General features: G+C 47.2%; 1 protein-coding gene across 5 annotated transcripts in view; it reads left to right on the top strand.

Annotated features, from left to right (window-relative positions):
• The first annotated feature begins 1,875 nt into the window (after positions 1 to 1,875).
• The window catches only part of LOC138763450 (retinoic acid receptor RXR-alpha-B-like), a 101,947-nt gene continuing 81,987 nt past the window's right edge, over positions 1,876 to 21,835 (top strand). For 2 of the 5 annotated variants that reach the window (XM_069937616.1, XM_069937615.1), the window contains exons 1-2: positions 1,876 to 2,019; positions 2,192 to 2,255. In XM_069937616.1, coding sequence (XP_069793717.1) covers positions 1,891 to 2,019; positions 2,192 to 2,255 — 193 coding nt within the window. In that variant the 5' untranslated portion in view covers positions 1,876 to 1,890. Of the gene's footprint in view, positions 2,020 to 2,145; positions 2,256 to 9,621; positions 9,784 to 14,142; positions 14,413 to 21,835 lie in introns of those variants that run through there. The other 3 variants (XM_069937619.1, XM_069937618.1, XM_069937617.1) reach the window with 3 other exon arrangements.

The following is a 21,835-nucleotide window of genomic DNA, read 5'->3' as shown; positions in this document are numbered from 1 at the left end:
CCAAAGAAGCAGCAGAGGGTGCCTCGTTTAATGGATTTAAGACACAGATAGATTGATTTTTGCATAGTTGCCAATTAAGGACTATGTGGAACAGGCGGGTAGGTGGAGCTGGATCCAAGTTCATGTCAGGAATGATCTTATTGAATGGTGGAACAGACTTGATAGGGCAAATGATCAGTTCCTGCTTCTGTTTCTTATGTTCTTCTGTACTAGTCTTATGAACAGGGGTGCAGTGCTGCATGAGCTCACCAGAGCACCACTCTGGCACCTCTCAGGGCCACTTCATGATCTCTACGGAAGCACTCCGGCATGTCACGGCAGCAGTACCACCCCCCTCCCCCCATTGTCTGCATCCCCCCCATTGTCGGCACATCCCCCCCCTCCCCTCCTCCCGTTATCAAGTCTTGACAAACCTGATTCTTTTATAATTGGTCACTCTACTTTGTACTCCTACAGGTCTCTGTAAATTATACAGCGGCAAATACAAAATGGTGGCCACCAAGGCCAGGTCTCGCACGACCTCCTTGTCGCCATTTTGATGAGCTCCAGCTCCTAAAAATTTGCCACTTCACCCCTGTGATAGTACAGATCTATCACCAATGTATATAGTGTATATAGTTACTGTATCTAGACTGTGCTTACAGTGATTGGCTGAGAGCTAAGCCACGCCTACTGTCTGGGCCTTAAAGGGTTGTGTCCCTAGCCAGTTCGGATCATTCCGGACTGGTTGGCCACCTGTGAAGAGCTCCTGTCTTTTGCTAATAAAAGCCTTGGTTTGGATCAACAAGTCTTTGGTTCTTTCGACGAGCTCTACAACCCCTGGTTATGAAGTAGCAAGATTATTGAGGGAATACTGATTTAGGCAATCTTAATCATGGAGAAAGAAGGAGAAACTGTTTCTACTGTACTCAGAGGGCTCTGAGGAGACGAGAGTCAGAGGACTGATACAGCAAGGGAACAGCCCCTATGCCAACCATCAACCACACATGCACACCAATTCCACACTGACCCCATCATATTCTCAACATCTTCCTCCAGATACCACCTCTCACCTACAAACTAGGAGGAAATTTACACAGGCTGACTAACCCACCAACATGTACATCTTTGGGATGTGGGAGAAAATGGGCACCCACAGGGTCATAGGGAGAGCCTGCAAACTCCACACCGACAGCACTGGAGGTTAGGATCAAGTTTGAGTCTCTGACAGATCACTGGCAGCCACTCTTCCCACTGCTCTTGCTGGTCTTGCCATTGGCAAGAAACCAAGGAGAAAATGAAAAGAACATTTGGACATAGTTCTGCCAAAAAGGTTGATGTTAGCAAATTCAACAGCAGTTTTCCAAAGGGAGATGGACACGTTGTTGGAATGGGCATGGGCTTTGAAGAAAGAGCTGGAAATTTGAGATTGCTTCACCAGACAGCTAGCAGAAATGGAATAGGAGTCCCTAGCTCTAGCTACACAAGCCCCTCCTTTTAAGCAGCTAAAATTATGACAGAAGAAATTCTCAATGGCAAATCCATCCCCTCCCCCACTCTTAAGCCATCCTGTTAGCTCATGTCAGAAGATCCCTGGGAGCTGAGATTCGAGAAGTCACATCATGCTTTAATGTAACAAGATCTCCCAAACCTTTTTATAGTTTGAGCTGCTTTAGCATGCATTGCCCAATGGAAGCGGGGAGGGAGGGGTGGCACAGGGAGATAGTCGGGTGGGAAGGGGACGGGTGTGGGATGATGCGGAGTTTGGAATAAGAACGCAGTGGGGAGGTTGTTGAAATCCGAGGCTGTTCATACACTCAGCACATATGCAGCCGGCTTAATAATTGACCACGGGCGAGTGGGAGTTGAATATTGCGTGTGGGCTTTGATTTGTGGCAGTGGAGCTAATTAATGGATTTGTACGGAACACTGAGAGCCTGGATCAAGGGACTCAGTGCATCGGTCTACAGTTTCTTCACACACACCACCACCACCCCCCGCTCACCCACCCCAGAGCATCATCTGGTCTTCTGGAGGAAGGTTGGAGGGGTTTGAAGTGTGATCTGCTTTCTCTACGTGTCTATGACCTTTGCTCAAAGCTCTTCAGCCTGTTGGGACATATGTTTTCTTTCATTTTGTGCACGCAACGTCTGTGACCAAAGCTTTTCTTTTGCCACCCTTTCCCTCCAACCACACCCCCCTCACCAAGCAGTCTGAGCTACCGGTATCTACATCAGTGGCGATGGAGGACTTCTGGACCCCACGAACCTTTTACGGTAAGACCCTGCCCCACCAGAGGTGCGCTCACAAGGAGCAGGTGCTGACGGCTTGTCATTGGTTTTTACTTAATTGTTTCAAAATAGTCATTATTCACAATAAAAAATTATGCTTATGCCTACAGTGAAAAGTAATTTCCCATTCTGAATGTGATTTCAATACCCTGTTCTCTCCTTGCTCCTTGATCCTTTTAACCATCCAACTCGTTTTTGTATTTATCTAATGAACCAGTCTCCACACCTTTATGAGGCAGGAAGTTCTACAAGTTCACAGCTCCCTGAGTGAAGATGTTTTTCCTCATCTTAGTCCTAAATGGCTTCCCACTTATCTACAGATGGTTACCCCTTATCTGGGCTTCCCAACATGCGGACATACTTCCTGCTTTTAATCTCTATAATCCTGTCAGAATTTTACAGGTCTTATGATAAATTCCAGGTATATCCAGTCTTTCATTCGTCAGTCCTGCCATCCAGGAAATCAGACTGGTGAACATTCACTACATTCCCTTAATAGCAAGAATGTCCTCCCTCAGATTAAGATCCCAAAACTGTTCGCAATACTCAAGGTGTTGCCTCACAAAGGCCTCATACAACTGCGTAAGACCTCCATGTTCTATATTTAAAACCATTCACTATAAAGGCCAACATGCCATTCACCTGGGTGCAGGAAAGGTTTGATAGTTGTCAACAACTTACCTGTAAGTAAGTTGGTAAGATGGGCAGAAGGGCCTCATACTGAATATTAATTTTCTGCATGAGAGAAAGGGGTTCATGCCTGTAAGGACTTGCATAGATCAGAGGCCACACAGCTGTGGTGGGAAGCATTTGTTGGTCCAAACTGGTGCAGACATAAGTCTTCTTGAGATGGAGCTGTCTGATATCAGATTAATTGGCCGTGTGAATAGGGGAACAGGTATCCACTTTACCTTATGGATACCGTGTGACCTGCTGTGTTTCTCCAGCACATATGTGCATTGGTACAATAGGAATGTAAGGTCCTGAGTGAACATGGGTAGGTGAGGTTGGACATTCTTTGCCAAATCAATGCACGACAGATTAAAAAATCTTAACAAACCAGGCAGCATCTGCGGAGAGACAAACGATGTGATACCTCAAGTCCTGATTTGTTCATTCTGTTAACTCACTCTCTCTATCACTCTCCCTATATATATAGATAGATATCCATAGGGAAAAAAATATCCAAAGGAAAAAATATGCCAATGCTGCTAGAGCTGCTGTAACAGCAGTGCTGCCGCTGGAATAGAGCTGGGAAAGCAGAGATCAGAGACACGATGCTTCTCCAAAGGGTTCAACTGCCTACCCTGTTATCAACAGCTCCATCCAAGCTTTAAACAACCTGTTAAAGGAGCCAATGGTGTTTTATTTTAAGATCCTGCAACTGCGGGGTCTGCGTCCTGGCAGCATTATGAGGAAGCAGTGGCCCAGCACAAGGCATTAGAAATGGTGAGAATACCCTCCGTTGAGAAGGAGAAGATGAGGAGACAACCCTAAAGGTCAACCCTACTGGTACTTCCTGACATGTGGAGGAATTCTAGTGCCTATCGGGGGGGGGGGGGGGGAGGGGGGGGGAAGTTTGCTTTGGAATGTACAGCACACTTTATCTCCTTTTCTTCCTCCTCCTTGTGTTGTCACTGATTAGTTGTGCTTTTGCTTTGTTTGGTCTTCCAGCTCCCAGCACTGACTCAGTGGATTTAGAAGGTTCAAATCCCACTCCTGAGAACTGAGCATAGAAATCTTGAGTGAGGGAGCTGGTCTGCTGAGAGTGTCTTCATTTGTAAAAGGGTTCAACTAAGACCCTATCTACTCCCTCATATCCATAAAAGAATGCTCTGCCACCATTTCAACCCATGTGCTTCCTTCTGCATTATGGCTCTCAGTGAACCAACTAAGCTGCAGTTATGTTCCCATTCTCAGGAAAACACAAGAACTGCAGGTGCTGGAACCCTGAGTAAGCAGTGAGAAGCTGGAGGGGCTCAATGGATCAAGCAGCATCGTGGGGATAAGTGTTCAGTCAGCATTTCAGGTCAAGACTGGTGGGACTCAGTGGATCAGGCAGAATCAGTGGGCAAAATGGCCAGTCAGCATTTTGGGTCAGGACTGGAGGGACAGTGGATCAGGCAGCATCTGTGGGGAGAAATGGTCAGTCAATGATCAACCCTTTAATGAGATTAAGGTAGCAAGGGGTGATATCAGAGTATAGGGAAGAAGCGGGAGAGGGACTAAGAAGGCATTGGACAGGAGAGTTAGAGAGACAGAGAGAGAGAGAGAAAGAGGGAGACTGGAAGGAGACTCATTGCAAAATGCTAAGCTTGTAAGTGGTGCCATAGAGCCACTAAACTTTCTGTTCCTTCTTTATTACTTTCTGCTTGGGTAACAGCAGAAGTGGGATTTGAATAGCTATAATCCGTGTCCTGTATACGATTTGTTGGTCTGTATGTGTGCTATGTTTAGTTGTGTCGTTGGACCGAGGACTGGAGTACACTGTTTCGTTGGGTTGCACTTGTACAATCAGATGACAATAAACTTGACATGTGAGCATGATTGTTGGCTCCTTATTTGTATGGTGCTTGTCGTTTACTTCCAACACAGTATACAGCTGAGGGGAAAAAGAAGGAACGTTGCCACATTAGGTCCACTTTAAATGCTGGGCGTCAGTGCTCCATGTGGGACTGGGAGCAAGGATTCACCTCCAGTGTGCAGGATTCTACACACAGTCCATAGTGCTCTATAGGTTTGGGTTGCATCTCACTGGGAGCTGGGTACAAGAGCTAACCACACATACCTTGAGACCAGCTGGGGATAACTGGGGTCATAAGAGACAGAAGAGGCTGCTCTCTGGAGCTGAGGTCAATCTGCTGGAGGACATCAGCAGGCCAAGCATCATCAGTGAGAGTGAAGGAGGTTCTGGCCCAAAACATCGACCATTCCTTGCCCTCCTGAGTTCCTCCAGCAGGTTGGGTGTTCCACCAATTGGAGGCCTCTTACCTAAATGGGTTCCTGCGAAGGCTGATTAATCCTTAGCCCGCTGGAACCTGCGGAGAGCAACTGACTTTGCTGCCCTACCCTGTTTACAGTGGAGATTGGATTGTGTTTTCAAAATCGTGTCCTGGTTGGACAGCCATTGTGGCAGTTGTACTGCCCGGACAGTGTTTCGTGTGCAAGAGAATCAGGGAAATTAGGAGAGACTGAATAGGCTGGGTTTTGTTTTCCTTGAAATGCAGGATGGAAAGCAAGATTCTGTTGAGGTTTTTTTTTCCAAAATTAAGAGGGGCATAACCAGGGAATACAGCAAAAATCTTATACCCCTAGCAGAGGGATCTAAAATAAAATGGCAAAGGTTGAAGGTGGAAGGTCAGAATTTAGAGGGACAATTTCTTTCACCCAGAGGGAGAAGGCACTGCCTGAGGCTTGGTGGAGACAGAGACTCCCTCAGCATTTAAGAGAACATATTGAGGACAGCATAGCTGGCACAAGGCTACTGCAGGGCAAGCAACTCAGAGTCAAATCCACTGCTGTCTATAAGGACGTTGCACATTCTCCCTGTGTCATTGTAGGTTTCCCTCTGAGTACTCCGGTTTCTTCCCCATCCTCCAATGTACGGGGTTAGTCAGTTAATTGGTCACACAAATGTATTTTGGCAGAACAGGCTTGTGAGCCAGAAGTCCCTGTTACTGTGCTGTACAGATCTCCAAATTAAATTATAAATACCAACAAGGTACACACCAAGTGCTAGGGAATGAGGTTAGTATGGATGGGAACTTGATGGTCAGCATGAACAAGGTGGGCTGAAGGGCCTATTCAGTGCTGCTTGGCTCAATGACCCCTTGAGGAGTGTTGGCTGGGCATTACAATCCACTCTTTTGAGTGCACTGGGCTAACTGTTGTCAACCTTGATGGAAGCCATGTTGTAGCAAGGGCAACATACCCAATGGTCCAAGGTGAAAGTTGAGTAATTTGGGAGTACTGAATGGATTGGGGGAGTTGAGAGGAGGAGAAGGGTGTAAAGAGTTGGGGGAGAGGAGGAGAAACAGGACTGAGTCTTGGTGGTGCTAGAGAGAAAACTCAAGGGACTTGGGTCTGTGAGGGGAGCCAACTCCAGCATCACAGGGCCCCTGGGGTCAACATTTGGGGCCATGTCTCAACAAAAGGTTCTGGCCCGAAAAGTTGACCATTCCTTCTGTCCCACTGACACTACTCGACTCGCCGAATCCTTCCAGCAGATTGTGTTTAGTCTGTGAGCAGTTTTGATTGTTTGGTCCTTAATTCAGTAACTTTGAGTTGCTGCCAAATGCCATCAAGGACAGAGACATATTCCAAGAGTGCAGCTGGTCTTGTGTGTTTTGTGTGATTCTGTGTAGTCCATGCTGACTTAATGATAATGATAATGCGTTTATTGTCATATACATAAGTACAATGTTCAGATGCACAGAAATCATTACTTCCTGCAGCAGAACAGGGACGTCAGATACACCAACTGCCAATTAAATTGCCTCAGTATAGAAAGATGTTGTACATATAAAGGAAAGATAAATATTCACAGTTACAGATAATGCAAGAGAAAATGTGACATTTCAATAAGGCAGACAGATCTTTTGATGGTCTTGGAGTTGTTTATTGTTGGGGTAGTACAGGGAGGTTCAAGAGCCATTGGAAAGAAACTGTTCCTTGAACCTAGAGGTGTTGGTCTTCAAGCTTCTGTACCTTCTGCCTGAAGGTAGCAATGAGAGGGGATTGAGATCAGGGGGATGGGGGTCCTTATGATGTTGGCTGCTTTCTTGAGGCAGCACCTCATGTGGATGGGAGGTCATAAATGTTCAGAGTTCAAACCTTCACCCCAGAGCCCTGCAACCTCACTGGTCCATGGTCTTCAGCAGGCTCTTCTGACCATTGCTGGCAGTCTCAGTGACTCAGCCTCAGCGTCAGAAGACTGGAACTTTTGTCTCCCATGCAAGAATCCTGTGGTGTCATTCTGACTGTCAGTCCTGGTGCAGTTGCTGTTGGAAGTTTATTCTTCTGATTGCATGTTAAACCATGTCCTATCAATAATATCCAGCTTTCAGAAAAGTGGAGGAGAATTCTGCAGTCCAAGACTCACTCTGTCAACATTCACTCATCCTTTCTCACCCCTTAGTTACCTACCCCTGTGACCACAAGAAGTGTGACATTTTCATCTACACTTCCACCCTCACCACCATTTGTGGCCATAAATAGTCCTTGCAAGTGAAGAAACACTTCACTTGTGAATGACATAGAACATCTACTGCATCTGGTGCTCTCGATGTAATCTCCACTATGGACTGGGATCATTTCATTGAGCACCTTTGCATGTCCGCTGCAACAGCAAGGACCTCTCAGTGGCCATCCATTTCAATTCCACACACTATTCCTATACCAATAAATCTGCCCATGACTTCGTGCACTGCCAAACCAAGGTCACATGCAAATCGGAAGAGCAATATCCTATATTCCATCTCTGCATTCCCCAACCAGAGAGCATAAATATCAACTTCTCCAGTTTCCATTAAACTCCTCCCTGGTCTCTCTATTTCCCTATCCCTTGTCTCATTTCCTCCAGCTCTCCAACCCCTTCCCTTCCTTCTCCTATAAGAGAGCACCCTTCACATCCTTCTACACTCTCCCCCTATCACTTATCAGCTACTTTCTCTTCTACCCTCCCACCTTATTGTACCTATGAGCTTGTGCTCTTACCTGCCCCTTTCTTCCTCCCCCCCTCCCCCCCCCCACCTTTTAATTCAGGCACCTGCCTTTTTTTGCTTCTACCTGACCAAGGGCTCATGCACAAAAGATTAATTATCCTTTATTTCCTTTAGATGCTGTGTAACCTGCCGAGTTTCTCCAGCACATTTGTGTATCACTTGACTCCATCACCTGCACCCTTTCTTCATTAACTTAAAAAAAAGGCTTTTAGTTCTAAATGTTCTGAACTGGTATCCACTTAAGTTACAATCAAGTGATTTGTAAACATAAGTATGACCTTCTTGGCCTCAATGCAATGAACTTTATGAATTTTATAACAGTAAAAATAGAGTAAATACAAGTAGGCTTTTTCCATTGAGGGTAGGTGAAAGACAAATCATAGAACATGAATTAAGGGTGAAAGGGGAAAAGTTTAGGGGCAACTTGAGGGGGACCTTCTTCACACAGAGGGTGGTGGGAGTATGGAACGAGCTCCCAGCTAAAGTGGTAAAAATAGGTTCAATTTTATCATTTAAGAAAAATTTGGACAGGTACATGATGGGAGGGATGCAGAATGGGTGCAGGTCAATGGGATTAAGCAGAATAATATTTGGCACAGACTAGAAGGGCCAAATAGCCTGTTTTCTGTGCTGTAATATTCTATGATTCTAACTTCCATGAAGACACGAGGCGGGATTATATAGAGGACCTTTCCCCCTTAATACAGACTACTCCCAATTTAGAGTCATGAGAGGTATGCTTTTCTCAGATTACCTTGACAGTAAAAGTAGACGTGAGTAAGTAGTTTGTAACTCCATCACCACAGTGCCAGAAGATTAGTTTACACTTCATTACTGCAACTTGAAATAGCCTCAATTAGCTTTAGAAAGCAACCCACTCTATCTTAAGACCCACAAAGCATCAGTTAAAGAGTTATCATTGCAAAAAAAAAATTGTGTACATTTGCCAAAAATAAGCTTTTTGAATTTTGAAAGAGTTGGGGGGGGGGGGGGTGGAGGGAAGGACTTGCTGCTCACCAGGAGGGGAACTGTATGATTGTTCAAAGATTGCTGACACTTGGTGCCTGCCCTGAGATATCCTTCAGTCGGTGCTGGTACAAGTGTGAACTTCTGGCATTTTCATCCTGATAAGAACATAAGAAATAGGAGCAAGAGCCAGTCATCTAGCTCGTTGAGCTGCTCCACCATTCAACAATATCATGGCTGTTCTGACCATGGACTCAGCTCCACTTACCATAACACCAGTTCTCCATAACTTTTAATTCACCCAATGTGTAGAATCATAAATTCATTTAATGAGGCAGCCTTTACAGCTTTCTTGAGCAGTGAATTCCACAGATTCCCTTCTGTCTGGGAGAATCAGTTCCTCCTCATACACTTCCCCGAATTAGAGAGTGTGGACGGAAGTGGGAATTCTATCACTTTGAAGCTGCCCACCATTTTTGTCACCATTAACTGACCCTACAACTGCAGCTGTGTCATTGAGAAGAACAACAGTCTTCGTACTCACTTCGTGGAATGATGCAGTGCAGTCTTTAATCTACAGATGGAAATAGTTCAGTGTCCTTTCGGTTCTGTGTGGGGTTTGATGGTGAGTCATTTCATTTGATTCAGGGGAATGTGAACAGGACATGGTTGAGAACACAAGATATAATACGACTGGATCCATTAAGCTAATGAAAGTGAGATCTCAACTTCACTGGCTCTGTATAATGCTGCCACTGGAGCACAGTCGTCAGGCATTGCTAAGTTGGAGAGTCATCCAGATATGGCCCTACTCACCAGCCTGGGTGAGTCCCATGTGCCTACATTTGTGTTGTATCACTATAAACCTGTCCTATCCATGTACCTGCATAAAAGTATTTTGTTAACTTTTTTTCTCTCAAGTGGTAATTTATATTTATTGTTTTGTTGGTGTTTCACATACTTTTGGGGCTATGGCAAAAATTTTTAGTGCATCTGTACATTGTACAAATGCAGGTGACAATAAAATTCCAACTCATCAGCATATGGATATGTTTCAGGGAAAAACCTCGGATAGAACAGAATTTATTTTCTTTATTATAACAACAGACACAGTCAAAAGCTATTCTGGCCCATGAAACTCATTCTGCTTAATTGTACCCAATTAACATACCAACTCCTGAATGTTTTTTGGAGAGTGGGAGAAAAACATAGCACCTGGAGAAAACGCCCACAGGTCACAGGGAGAAAGGGAGGAACAAACTCCTTACAAACAGTGATGGGTACATTGTTTGTGTGAGAGAAGGTGGGGGGAATAGTTTGATGGGAGATGATAACATGGGCTTAAAAGACCAACTTCTACCTTGTTCATCTGAAATTCAGAGCATGTTTTCTATCTCTTTGGCTCCCAGATCCTGGTATTTTATACTTGTTTTCAAGACCCCAATAATTTTGTGTAGATAAGATGCAATTGGAGCAATGATTGAGGTTTTTACAGTGGCTGAAATTTGTGCAAAGCAGCTTCCAAAACTCTTAATTATAGAAGGTTTCCTCCCAAGAGCTCAAAGAGCTGCCTTGTCAACCCACCCATAAATAGTCTTCCTGAAGAATGCATGGAAGGGGAAGGTTTAAAAATTCAGATCCACCTGGGACAATTTCTCCACATTTAGTTCCCCCCCCCCGCCATTCATTGTTCCCTAGGCCAAGGTCATTTCCCCCCCCCCCCCTCCCCCCCTCCCAATACTCTTGCTGATGTTAGGGAGAGAGACAGTGGGAGAGAAAGCTGAAAGGAGAAAAGCAGGAAATGGGGTGGGAGAGAGGAAGGAAGGATAAGGAGAGACAAAATGGAAGAGAGTGAGTAAATGAGAAAGAAAGTGAGAGGAAGGGATAGAAAGGAGAGAATGTATGCATGTTTTTGTGTTTGCATGCGAGTCATGTGTTTCTGGCTGCTTTTGTTGTGTTTGTATCTCTGCATGTGTACGTGTTAGAGAATCAATTATGGTTTTTAGACTGCAATATTGGAAAATCATGGAAAAAATTAACATAATTTCTGCCCATGTGGTCATTCATACTGGGCACCTTTTTGACTGCAAGTACCTGAGTACAACAGTCCCAGTGGTTGGACATGCAGTTGAGTGGATGACTGACAATGAATTTTTCCAGTACGATTTACACTGCAGGCTTCCTCCAAAAAGTTGTAGGGGTCCTACAGAATTGATTCAAAATTCCTGCACATTCTATGTAGTGGAAAAATTCCCTGATTGTGTCATTACATGCCTGCAGTCTAAAAGCCATAATTGATTGAGAGAGAAAAAAATCAAGGGATAGAATGAGTGATAAAGTGACAACTAGACAGTGAAAGAGGTAATGGGATAGAGAATGAGGGAGTGAAAGAGAAAGCGAGGGAGGGAGGAAGGGAGCTTGTGAGTACTTTGAAAGCTATGTGATAATCCAAGCTACGGGAAAGCCTGAACTGACAGATCCTAGAGGACAGCTTGTTCCATTTTTGGACCCACAGTCTATCAAGCAAAACAATCAATTTTTGGATGCACTCATTCATATTTACTTTGAGACCAAATGCCCTCTTCTGATTAATCTGGCTTTTACATTTGTTGTTCTTGTCTTTCCATATGGCAACAGGTGCACATGTTTTATGCATTGTGTGTGGTTGCATGCATTGCCATGATGAATGGGTGTCTCCCACTGCCCAATGGGTGTCGAGGCATTTGGGGGCGAGAAAGCTGCAATTTAAATCTCCATGTTGCACCAGGATAACTAGTCATATCATAGAATTCTACATTCACCAAGCCACTTATCTGCATCTATATATCTATCTAAATATCTCTTCAACATTTCACTTCCTCTGGCAGCTTGTTCCCCACACCCACTACCCTCTGAGTAAAGAAGCTCCCCTCAGGGCAGCATAGTTGGCAAAACAATTAATGCAACACTATTACAACACCAGCGACCTGGGTATGAATCCATTGCTATCTGTAAGGGCCTTGTACGTTCTCCCTGTGACATGCATGGGTTTTCTCTAGGAGCTCCGATTTCCTCCCATGCTTCAAAATCATATGGCAATGGTAGGTTAATTGGGTGTAATTGGACAGCTCGGGTTTCATGGGCTGAAAGGGCCTTCAACCGTGCTGTATCATTAAAATTAAATTAAATAGAATTTCCCCTCTCTCCTTAAATGTGTGGCCTCTGGTTATAGATTCCTCTAGTTGGGGGTAAGGACACTGATAATTCACCTTATCCATGAACTTCATGATTTTATAAACCTTTATAGGTCCTCACTCAGCTTTGTACACTCCGAGGAGAAAACTCCCACTCTATTAGCCTCCCCTTATAATCCAAGACTTGATAAGATCTTTATGATTTTTTTTTCCGCATTGTTGTTAGAATCAAGAGTCACCTGACCTACCACTCCTCCTCTCCCCTCAAAATCCTACCACCCTAGCCAAGACAGAGGATTACTGAATGGCAATCAGCTGAGACCCATTTTGCGTTTAATAGTGGAGCCTTCCACAGCCAAATATCTTCCCGAAACTCGTGTGAAGAATGTTTTTGCGCTCAAGAATGGAATCCAAATAAAATGATTTGGATTTCTGTGATGTCTTTTATGTTCTCTGGCTGTTCCAAAGCAGAATGAATATTGATGGAATCATGGAGTCAAAAAGATAGAATCTGGCCCTTGAGCCCACACTTTCAGGCTGGACTTTAATCACCCAGCCATACCAATCCCACTTTCCAACAAGTCTCATAATCATCTACTCCTTGACAATTCAAATGCTCGTCAAAGCACTTAACTGAGTGAGATTTTCTGTCTCCATCACTCCCAATGAAGTGTTGTCACCACTAAAATATAGGAACACTGTGATATGTGTGGAACAAGTAACAGCACGTCAATAAAGACCAGATAATCTGTTGCAATAATCTTGGTTGAGGGGAATTTATGGAAAGTATAACAGTAAGCAGGTCATCCTGCTACAATATAAAACATTGATTAGGCCGCACTTGGAATACCGTGTGCAATTCTGGAAGGATATGGGGGCTTTGTAAAGGGGACAGAAGAGGTTCACCAGGGTGTTGCCTGGTTTAGAGGGTTTGAGTCAAGAGTTATGTGGTGGACTGAAATATAGATTCAAAGAATCTTAGAACATCCCTGAAGAGTTTCAGTGCTGGGAACAGCAAGCACTGGATCATCCCATGTGCCGTAAAAAGTGGTGTTTGATCGTGTGAGGAAGTAAGAATGGAAGAATCAAAGAGGAAAAGAGAATGTCAAGAATGAAGAACCACTGATCCCACAGCAATGCTGAACCCCAATGTATTTTTAAGCCAAGATGGTTGTAATCAGCCACCTTCATACACATCACATCACTAAGATTATATGTCATGGTGTTAATCTAATAAAACAGCAATATTCCAGGAAGAGATCAATAGATTTTTGTACATTAGAGGAATGGAGTGAGGGGGAGTTAGTGCAGAGAAGTTACTGAATGTCTGGTTCCTGTTTCTATTTCTTGAGCTCTTTTATTCTGACATGGGAGCAAATTTCTTGGCCATTCAATTTCATTATCACAAGTTACCAAGATGCAGTGATGGAAGTTGCTTTGCAAGCAGACCAGTTAGGCATTCATACATCGTACTGCAGGTGAGACACAGCACAGAAATTCAGAGTTGTAGAGAGAGAGAGATCAGTTAGACCAAAGGCAGCCTCATTTTACTGGTGTGAGGTTCATTCAGGAGTCTGGTGACAGCGAAAACAAAACCTGTCCTTGAGTCTGGTGGTCCATGATCTCGTACTGGGTGGAAGGGGGTGAGACTTTGACTGTGTTGGCTTTCCAAGGCAACAGTTGGAGACTAAATAAGCCCTTCTGTCTCTGGGTCTATTTTTCTTTAATATTCACCAAGTGACAACAATTCAGATGACAGAGAATGAGGTGCCAACAGTTCAGTTGTTAGGGCACATTGCAGAGTGATGGGGCAAACCAAAACTCTGAGCCTTCAAGAGTACTGGGCACAGAGCTGAGGTTGGGGCAGATTAGGCACGTTGGATGGTGCCAGCGCGTTCTATTCCCTTGAAGTGAGCCTTCCAACGGCATGGTGGTTGGGTCAGTCACCCCGAAGGGCCGAACGGCAGGTCCCGCTGCCGTCCCGCCCTTCTCCTTTAAGAGCGCGGCAGTGCGCAGCGAGGGGAGCGTTGTCAGCAGAGCTGAGTGCGGGCGGAGAGACCGGCCGCTGGCACATGTGTGGGAGCTGGGCGCGTTTAAAGCGTCGGGGAGCGGGCAGTGCGTCCTCACATGTCCGGGAGCCGAGCTGGCGGCGAGCAGCCGGCCGGAGACTCGGCTCCGAGCGGCAGAATTAACCGCCGCAAGCTATGAGACGCCGGTAGAAGGGAGGCAGCGACATGTACGGCCACTATCATCCCCTGGTGAAGCTCCCTGTCACCTACAGTGAGTAGAGTACAGACCGGCAGTTCCACATCTCCACTCCCTAATCCCACATCTTTCTCTATTTCTTCCCCCGTTCTCTCCCTCTTTCATCGATCTCTTTTAACATTCTTCTCCTTACCTCTTCTCAACCTTCAGCACTCTTTTTAAGCCTCTCTCTCGCCCCCTTCATACTCCCGCAATCTCCCGTACCATATTCTTCCAGTTCTTCCTACTCACACCACCCCTCGCCCCCCCCCGCGCACGCCCCCCGGCGCTGCCAACCCCCCCGCGCTGCCAACCCCCCGCGCTGCCAACCCCCCGCGCTGCCAACCCCCCGCGCTGCCAACCCCCCGCGCTGCCAACCCCCCGCGCTGCCAACCCCCCGCGCTGCCAACCCCCCGCGCTGCCAACCCCCCGCGCTGCCAACCCCCCGCGCTGCCAACCCCCCGCGCTGCCAACCCCCCGCGCTGCCAACCCCCCGCGCTGCCAACCCCCCGCGCTGCCAACCCCCCGCGCTGCCAACCCCCCGCGCTGCCAACCCCCCGCGCTGCCAACCCCCCGCGCTGCCAACCCCCCGCGCTGCCAACCCCCCGCGCTGCCAACCCCCCGCGCTGCCAACCCCCCGCGCTGCCAACCCCCCGCGCTGCCAACCCCCCGCGCTGCCAACCCCCCGCGCTGCCAACCCCCCGCGCTGCCAACCCCCCGCGCTGCCAACCCCCCGCGCTGCCAACCCCCCGCGCTGCCAACCCCCCGCGCTGCCAACCCCCCGCGCTGCCAACCCCCCGCGCTGCCAACCCCCCGCGCTGCCAACCCCCCGCGCTGCCAACCCCCCGCGCTGCCAACCCCCCGCGCTGCCAACCCCCCGCGCTGCCAACCCCCCGCGCTGCCAACCCCCCGCGCTGCCAACCCCCCGCGCTGCCAACCCCCCGCGCTGCCAACCCCCCGCGCTGCCAACCCCCCGCGCTGCCAACCCCCCGCGCTGCCAACCCCCCGCGCTGCCAACCCCCCGCGCTGCCAACCCCCCGCGCTGCCAACCCCCCGCGCTGCCAACCCCCCGCGCTGCCAACCCCCCGCGCTGCCAACCCCCCGCGCTGCCAACCCCCCGCGCTGCCAACCCCCCGCGCTGCCAACCCCCCGCGCTGCCAACCCCCCGCGCTGCCAACCCCCCGCGCTGCCAACCCCCCGCGCTGCCAACCCCCCGCGCTGCCAACCCCCCGCGCTGCCAACCCCCCGCGCTGCCAACCCCCCGCGCTGCCAACCCCCCGCGCTGCCAACCCCCCGCGCTGCCAACCCCCCGCGCTGCCAACCCCCCGCGCTGCCAACCCCCCGCGCTGCCAACCCCCCGCGCTGCCAACCTCCCATCTACTTGAACCCCATGTCCCCTCTCAAAGGACCTCCCTGACCACCCGTAACACTCAACTCAACCTCTGCAACCCCCCTCCCGCCGGCGAGCCCTCCCGCCGGCGAGCCCTCCCGCCGGCGAGCCCTCCCGCCGGCGAGCCCTCCCGCCGGCGAGCCCTCCCGCCGGCGAGCCCTCCCGCCGGCGAGCCCTCCCGCCGGCGAGCCCTCCCGCCGGCGACCCCTCCCGCCGGCGACCCCTCCCGCCGGCGACCCCTCCCGCCGGCGACCCCTCCCGCCGGCGACCCCTCCCGCCGGCGACCCCTCCCGCCGGCGACCCCTCCCGCCGGCGACCCCTCCCGCCGGCGACCCCCCCCCATGATGCCTCCAGTGACCCCCATCTGGTGTCCATCCCCTTCTCCGATGCCCCCCTTGAATATCCCCCTTTCCCAATTTTTCCCTCAAGACACTCTACTACTCCATCTTCTGCTTTCTTGCTCTCTCATTCTTTCTTTGTATTTTTTCTCTCTCTCTCTCTCTCTTTCTCTCTCTCTCTCCCTGTCTCTCTACTTCTAAACTCCTCTTATTTTCGCATCCCAACCCCCTCCCCCATTTCTCCTGTGTAGGTTTCGGTTTGTGATTGTTTCTAGTTTCCTTCATCCCTATTTTGCGATAACGTAATGTTTTTAATGAAATCTTTGCACCTACTTGTTTCGTGTAAGAGAGGACTTCCTCTCCCTTTTCTCTTTCAGGGTGTGTCCCCAGACAGGATTCAGGTGGGACCTTAGCATGGGAAAGGGGATGGTCACTGGAACAGGGAACTGTGGAGTCTCAGCACACCATTAGTTTTGAATTCCTGCCGCTGTTTGGCCATCCTGCTCAAACATGCCATGAATGTGTTGAGACTGGTGTCCAACACCAAAGTTCCCCTTCCAGCATCTACTCACTGCCTCCTCCTAACTTTGTAAGGGTGAGATGGGTTGGGATAACTTGTACTTCTCTCAAGAGAGACACCTCAGCCCATCTCATCATGGTTGAAATATTGGTGTCACATGGTTCTTCCTGGGGAAGAGGGTCTTCAACATAAAGTTGGACATAGAGCTGCTCCCATTATTGGAAAAGTACCAGAGTGAAATCTGGATGAAGAGTGCAACCTGAACTGAATATTAACCTGCAGCAGAAAACCATGGACGATGCTGTATAAAGGGACAGCACATGCCTGACTTACTGTATGCACCACTTCCTCTGGTGAGGCATGCACCTTTTTAATTAAAGGACAGTTGACCAGTAGGCAATATTTCTTAACTTAATGTACTAAACCTGACATAGCTGTAGCACACTGCATTGTCATCCAGCAAACATTCAGTTTTATGAATATCTGATAATCTGGCAAGCTCTGCACCTTGATGACAAACTCACCAATTATTCAGACCTTTGGGTGTTATTTATATAACACATTTAATGTTATTTTATTTTAAACGTCAACACAATAGTATACATTTTCAATTGATCTCAGTAAGTCTCAGGGAAGTGAGACTCTCCAGAAAATTTCAGGGGAGAGGGGCTCCCCAGGGAGTTTGTGGGGAGAACCGGTAACATCACCTGATGAGCCACATCCTGAAACGTCAGGATTTCCAAATGATTGGATTGCAGGTTATTTGGAGTATATTTGTACTCTGTATTATGCAGCGGGTTAGTGTAACTCAGGGCCAAGGAGACGATAAATTTCAGATTAAATCTCCATTTCAGTTGAAGTAATCTCCATTTCATGTTCATGGAAGTAAGTTACAGACTGGAGTCGACTCCAAAAGTTCAGAATAGGTGTATATATGCTTTGGTAGGTTAATTGTCTAGTGCAAGTTGTAGTGAGTGGTAAAATTTTGTTGAGGTTATTGATGGGAGTTTGGATAGATTAAAATAAATTGGTATTATGTGTTTCTGAAGGAGCTGCTTTCATGCTATATTATTCTATCAGGTCTAAAACTTACCTAGGTTGCCCTGTGGAACTGAACTGATGGGACGAATGATTTAAATGCAGAATGATAGACACACAGTTACAGGTGAAAGGTTTTCAGACTGAAATATTGACTGTCTTTTGCCTCCCATGAACGTTGGCTGACCTGTTGAGTTCCTCTAATGCTATGTATGTTTCCGTGTCCAGTTAATTTGTACAAAGTCCCAACACCTTGTCCTCTTCACTCAAAGCCTTAAGGAGTGGGAGGCCAGGGGCAGGGGATAACCACACCACACACTTTTCCTCAGTTCCTCACTTATTGTTGCTGCACTGACCGTGATTATAGGATCCTGCTTTCCAGACTGAGCATGGTTACACGTGATGTTCTGGACTATTCTCTGGCTAAAATGTGGCTGTGTGTGATTCCGTCTGCCTCCAAAGCCAAAGGAGATAAATATGATGGAATTCTATGACTCTCCAGATAATTTGTGCTCACAGGACATTTAATTGAACAAGATTTGTAAACGGCTGCATTATGCTAAACTCCAGTGTACCCAGTCTCAGAAGTTTTAAACATCTGCTCTGAGATTTGCCATTCCACAACTTGCAGGTTATGAGGAGGGAATGTAGCAGGACTTCAAAACTGCTTCAGTGGGCTGACAAGGGACAGATGAAACTTGATTCAGAGAGGAGCAAGTGAAATGTTTTGGCAGAAAGAATGAAGGAGATACCATTGCTGTAAGAGAAGCGCCTAAACTTCAAGGCACTGAAATCTTGACCAAACCATGACCTGCTAGAAGGACTCAGTGAGTCAGGCAGCATTTGTGGGGAGAGATGGTCAGTCAACATTGTGGCTTAGGACCTTAATGGAAACTGAAGAAAAAAATGGGGATAATACTACCTTAATGGGGGAAAGAAACTGGGGAGAGACCAAGAGATGATGGGATATTAGACAGTGGGAAAGACAGATAGAGGAAGCAACAGGTGGGAGTGGGGTGGGGGGGGCATGCCATTAGGCTTAAGGCTGTCCAGGAGGAACATTACTGGACAGTATAAGCCCTTTAGGTCATGATGCTGTGCTAACTAATGTAAATCTACTCCACACACCCATAATTGTCTTTTTTTGGATCTATGTGCCTACATAGCCTCCACCACTGACCCCAGCAATGCATTCCAAGCACCCACCACTTGCTGAGTAAAAAAACTTAGCTCTGTCATTTCTTCTAAACTTTCCTCCACTCAAGTTTCTCAAGTTGACGTTTGGCCTCACTCTGGCAATTGATGAGGCTGAGGATGGACATGTCAGTATGGGAATGGTGAGGGGAGTTGAAATGATCGGCTACTGGACCATGTAGGTGTTGGGCAAAGCAGTTGCCCAATCTCTGCTCAGTCTTAGAGAGAACACAATGCATGTCTGTGTCCATTTTTTGAAAAAGCACTCATTAAGTATCTGGGATGCCAAACATCATACAGAGAGTCCAAAAACAGAAAATGGAAGGGAAGATCTAGTGTCAGATGCAGCAGAGGTATTTTGGGATGGAACAGAAAAGATTTGCTGGATGTACAGTGGTACAGTTCAACAGGGTAGGCTGGCTGTCCTTCGGATACTGGAGGTTGTCACAAGATTTGGCCATGCCGTACAAGATCACGGAGGACTTGTAGTCAATAGAGAGGGAGTTGCTCCCTACAGCAGATGATGCAAGGAGGCACAGGTTCAAGAACAAAGTGTAGAGGAGGGATAGAGCCATACAAAATTGTGAGGGATAGAGACAGGGTTAAGGTTGGGTGAGACAAGAACTAGAGGACATGGGTTGAGGTGAAAGATAAAATGTTTACAGGGAACATTAGGGGGTACTTCATCACTCAGAGAGGGATGAGAGTATGGAATGAGGTGTTAGTAGAGGTGGTGGATGTGGGCATGATTTTGACATTTAAGAGAAGATTAAATAGGTACATAGATGGGAGGGGTATGAAGGGCAATAGTCTGGGTGCAGGTCAATGGGATTAGGTGGAATTTAAAAAGTTCAGCACAGACTAGATGGTCTGACGAGGTAGTTTCTGTGCTGTAGTTCTGTGGATGTGGGAAAGTGTGCCTGAGATGTGACATTGGGGCTGGTGAACAGGTTCATTCAAGACTTTCGTTTGAAATGTAATAATTAGCAGGGCTTCAGAGAAGCAGCAAGAGAATGGTATATTCCCAAATACTTTGGAAGAATGCAGCATTTTTCTCTGGCTTTATTGTACCTTTTGGAAACACAGATTATAGGATCTTGTGAGTTTTAATTTTAATTATACTGTATGGTAGAAGCACCTTCCACTCCATGAAATCCATGCTGCCCAATTAACCTACTAACCCCATGTGTGTTTGGAGGGAGGAGGAAACCCACGCAGAGAGAACATACAAACTCCTTACAGATAGCAGCGGATTTGAACCTGGTTCGCTGACTCTATAATAGCATTGTGCAAACTGTGCCAGCTGTGAAAGACAAGACCACTGATTGAGATTGATGGGACCTGCTCGATGAGGAACAGGCAAGGAATTGATGGGCTGAGTAGTCGCAAGTATGACAGGGTGAAAGTTAAACTGATCATGACCACTTCTATCCATGGATGCTGTTTGATCTGCTAAATTCCTCCAGCAATTCTTTGTCTGCTTAATGGTAAAGTAAATGGATGCAAAGCTCCTCTAAATGGGAGCAGAGTTGGAGGAGGCTCCTGTCCATCCCCATCTGGCCTTTGCCCTCACTTATCGCAGGCTTGGTCAGTTCTACCTGGTCGCTGTTGCGTTGCTGTTTTTGGAACTTGCTGCTTTTGGAACTTGCTAACTAGTTTCCTGGACATGGCAGTGGCTGCTCTTTAAGTCACACAGAGCTGAGCATGAAGTGCAGAAGGAGACTGTGAGGAGGGTTGCAGGCCCTAGTCCAAAGCAACCTCTTTCTGTCCCTGAAAGGCATCATCATTTTGAGTGCTGATGATAGAAGATGTACACCTCCAGTACATAGATATATCACCTGCAACACTTTAGATGTGTCCTGAATTCAGTCATCAAGCCTGACTTTTCCTGAGGAGGCTGGTACTTAGATAGATACCAATAAGTTGAACTAGGTGTCCTGGTACATAGGTCACTGCACACACAGGATAGTGTTGGACAGTGGTTGTTGCCTTGTGTATGGCACCACATTGAGGCCTAGTCTCCAGCTTGACACCATCTTTCCCATTGCTTGGTGACCAACACTAAACATACGACTCCAACATTGGTTGATTGAAATGTGTGGTGTTTGCGGTCATCGTAGTTTGTGCACATTGACACTGACTAGCTACTGCACAACAAATGTTTCCAGAATAGTGATGTAGTTTAATTAAGGCTCCTGTTGGCAATGTTAGTGTTTAGCTCACAGACGTGAGTCATGCTTTTCCATAATGATGCTATTCCGGCAGCAGTCATTGCAAGCCTAAAATCAGACTGGTGTTGCATAAATAACTTGTGCAGGAGCCTTCCCTTGTGGAAGGGACCCTCTGCACTTTGAATCTGGTGTGTTTGTTGCCCACTCCCAATGTTGGATCCTATAGATTTGTACTGAACAGTGGTGTAGCCTTGAAGAGCTGAATGGCCCACTCCTGCACCTATACTCTGTGAATCTATGATCCCTGTGGAAGTGAGTCTTGCTGGTTGCTTGGCTGAGGGAGTATCTAGCTGAACAGGCACCTCACACATCCAGTATCACACACATGGACAGATAAATAAAAGAGCAAAGGTTGGCCCCTGGGGTCTGATTGCTAACATCCATTCTGCTATTCTGTCTTTCCCTGGTTATCTTGCTCAATCTTCAAATAAAATATATTCAAAGACTCTGTGCATCTCCATCACCTTTTTTGGGAAAAAAATTTCCAAAGAATAACCATTCTCTGTGAAAGGAAAACAAAATGTGGCTCCTTGTATTTAAACAAGGACCTGGTCTTGTGTACTTCCTTCGTGTCTCCTCTCACACTCTTCTAAGCTCAGGGGGCACATCTTTCATCATGGGACAAGTGCCCATCTCAGGCATGAGAACATGGAATCACACAGGAGGACAGCACCCCCCCCACCCCATTCCACAATGTCAAATTGAACACTCTGCACCTTGAATGTGCTGCATGTCCCTCTTCTCTCTG

Source organism: Narcine bancroftii, chromosome 5 (genome assembly GCF_036971445.1).
Source record: "Narcine bancroftii isolate sNarBan1 chromosome 5, sNarBan1.hap1, whole genome shotgun sequence".
Lineage (NCBI taxonomy): Eukaryota > Metazoa > Chordata > Chondrichthyes > Torpediniformes > Narcinidae > Narcine > Narcine bancroftii.
The sequence above is the reverse complement of the archived record's forward strand: the minus strand, read 5'-3'. Positions and strand labels throughout refer to the sequence as shown.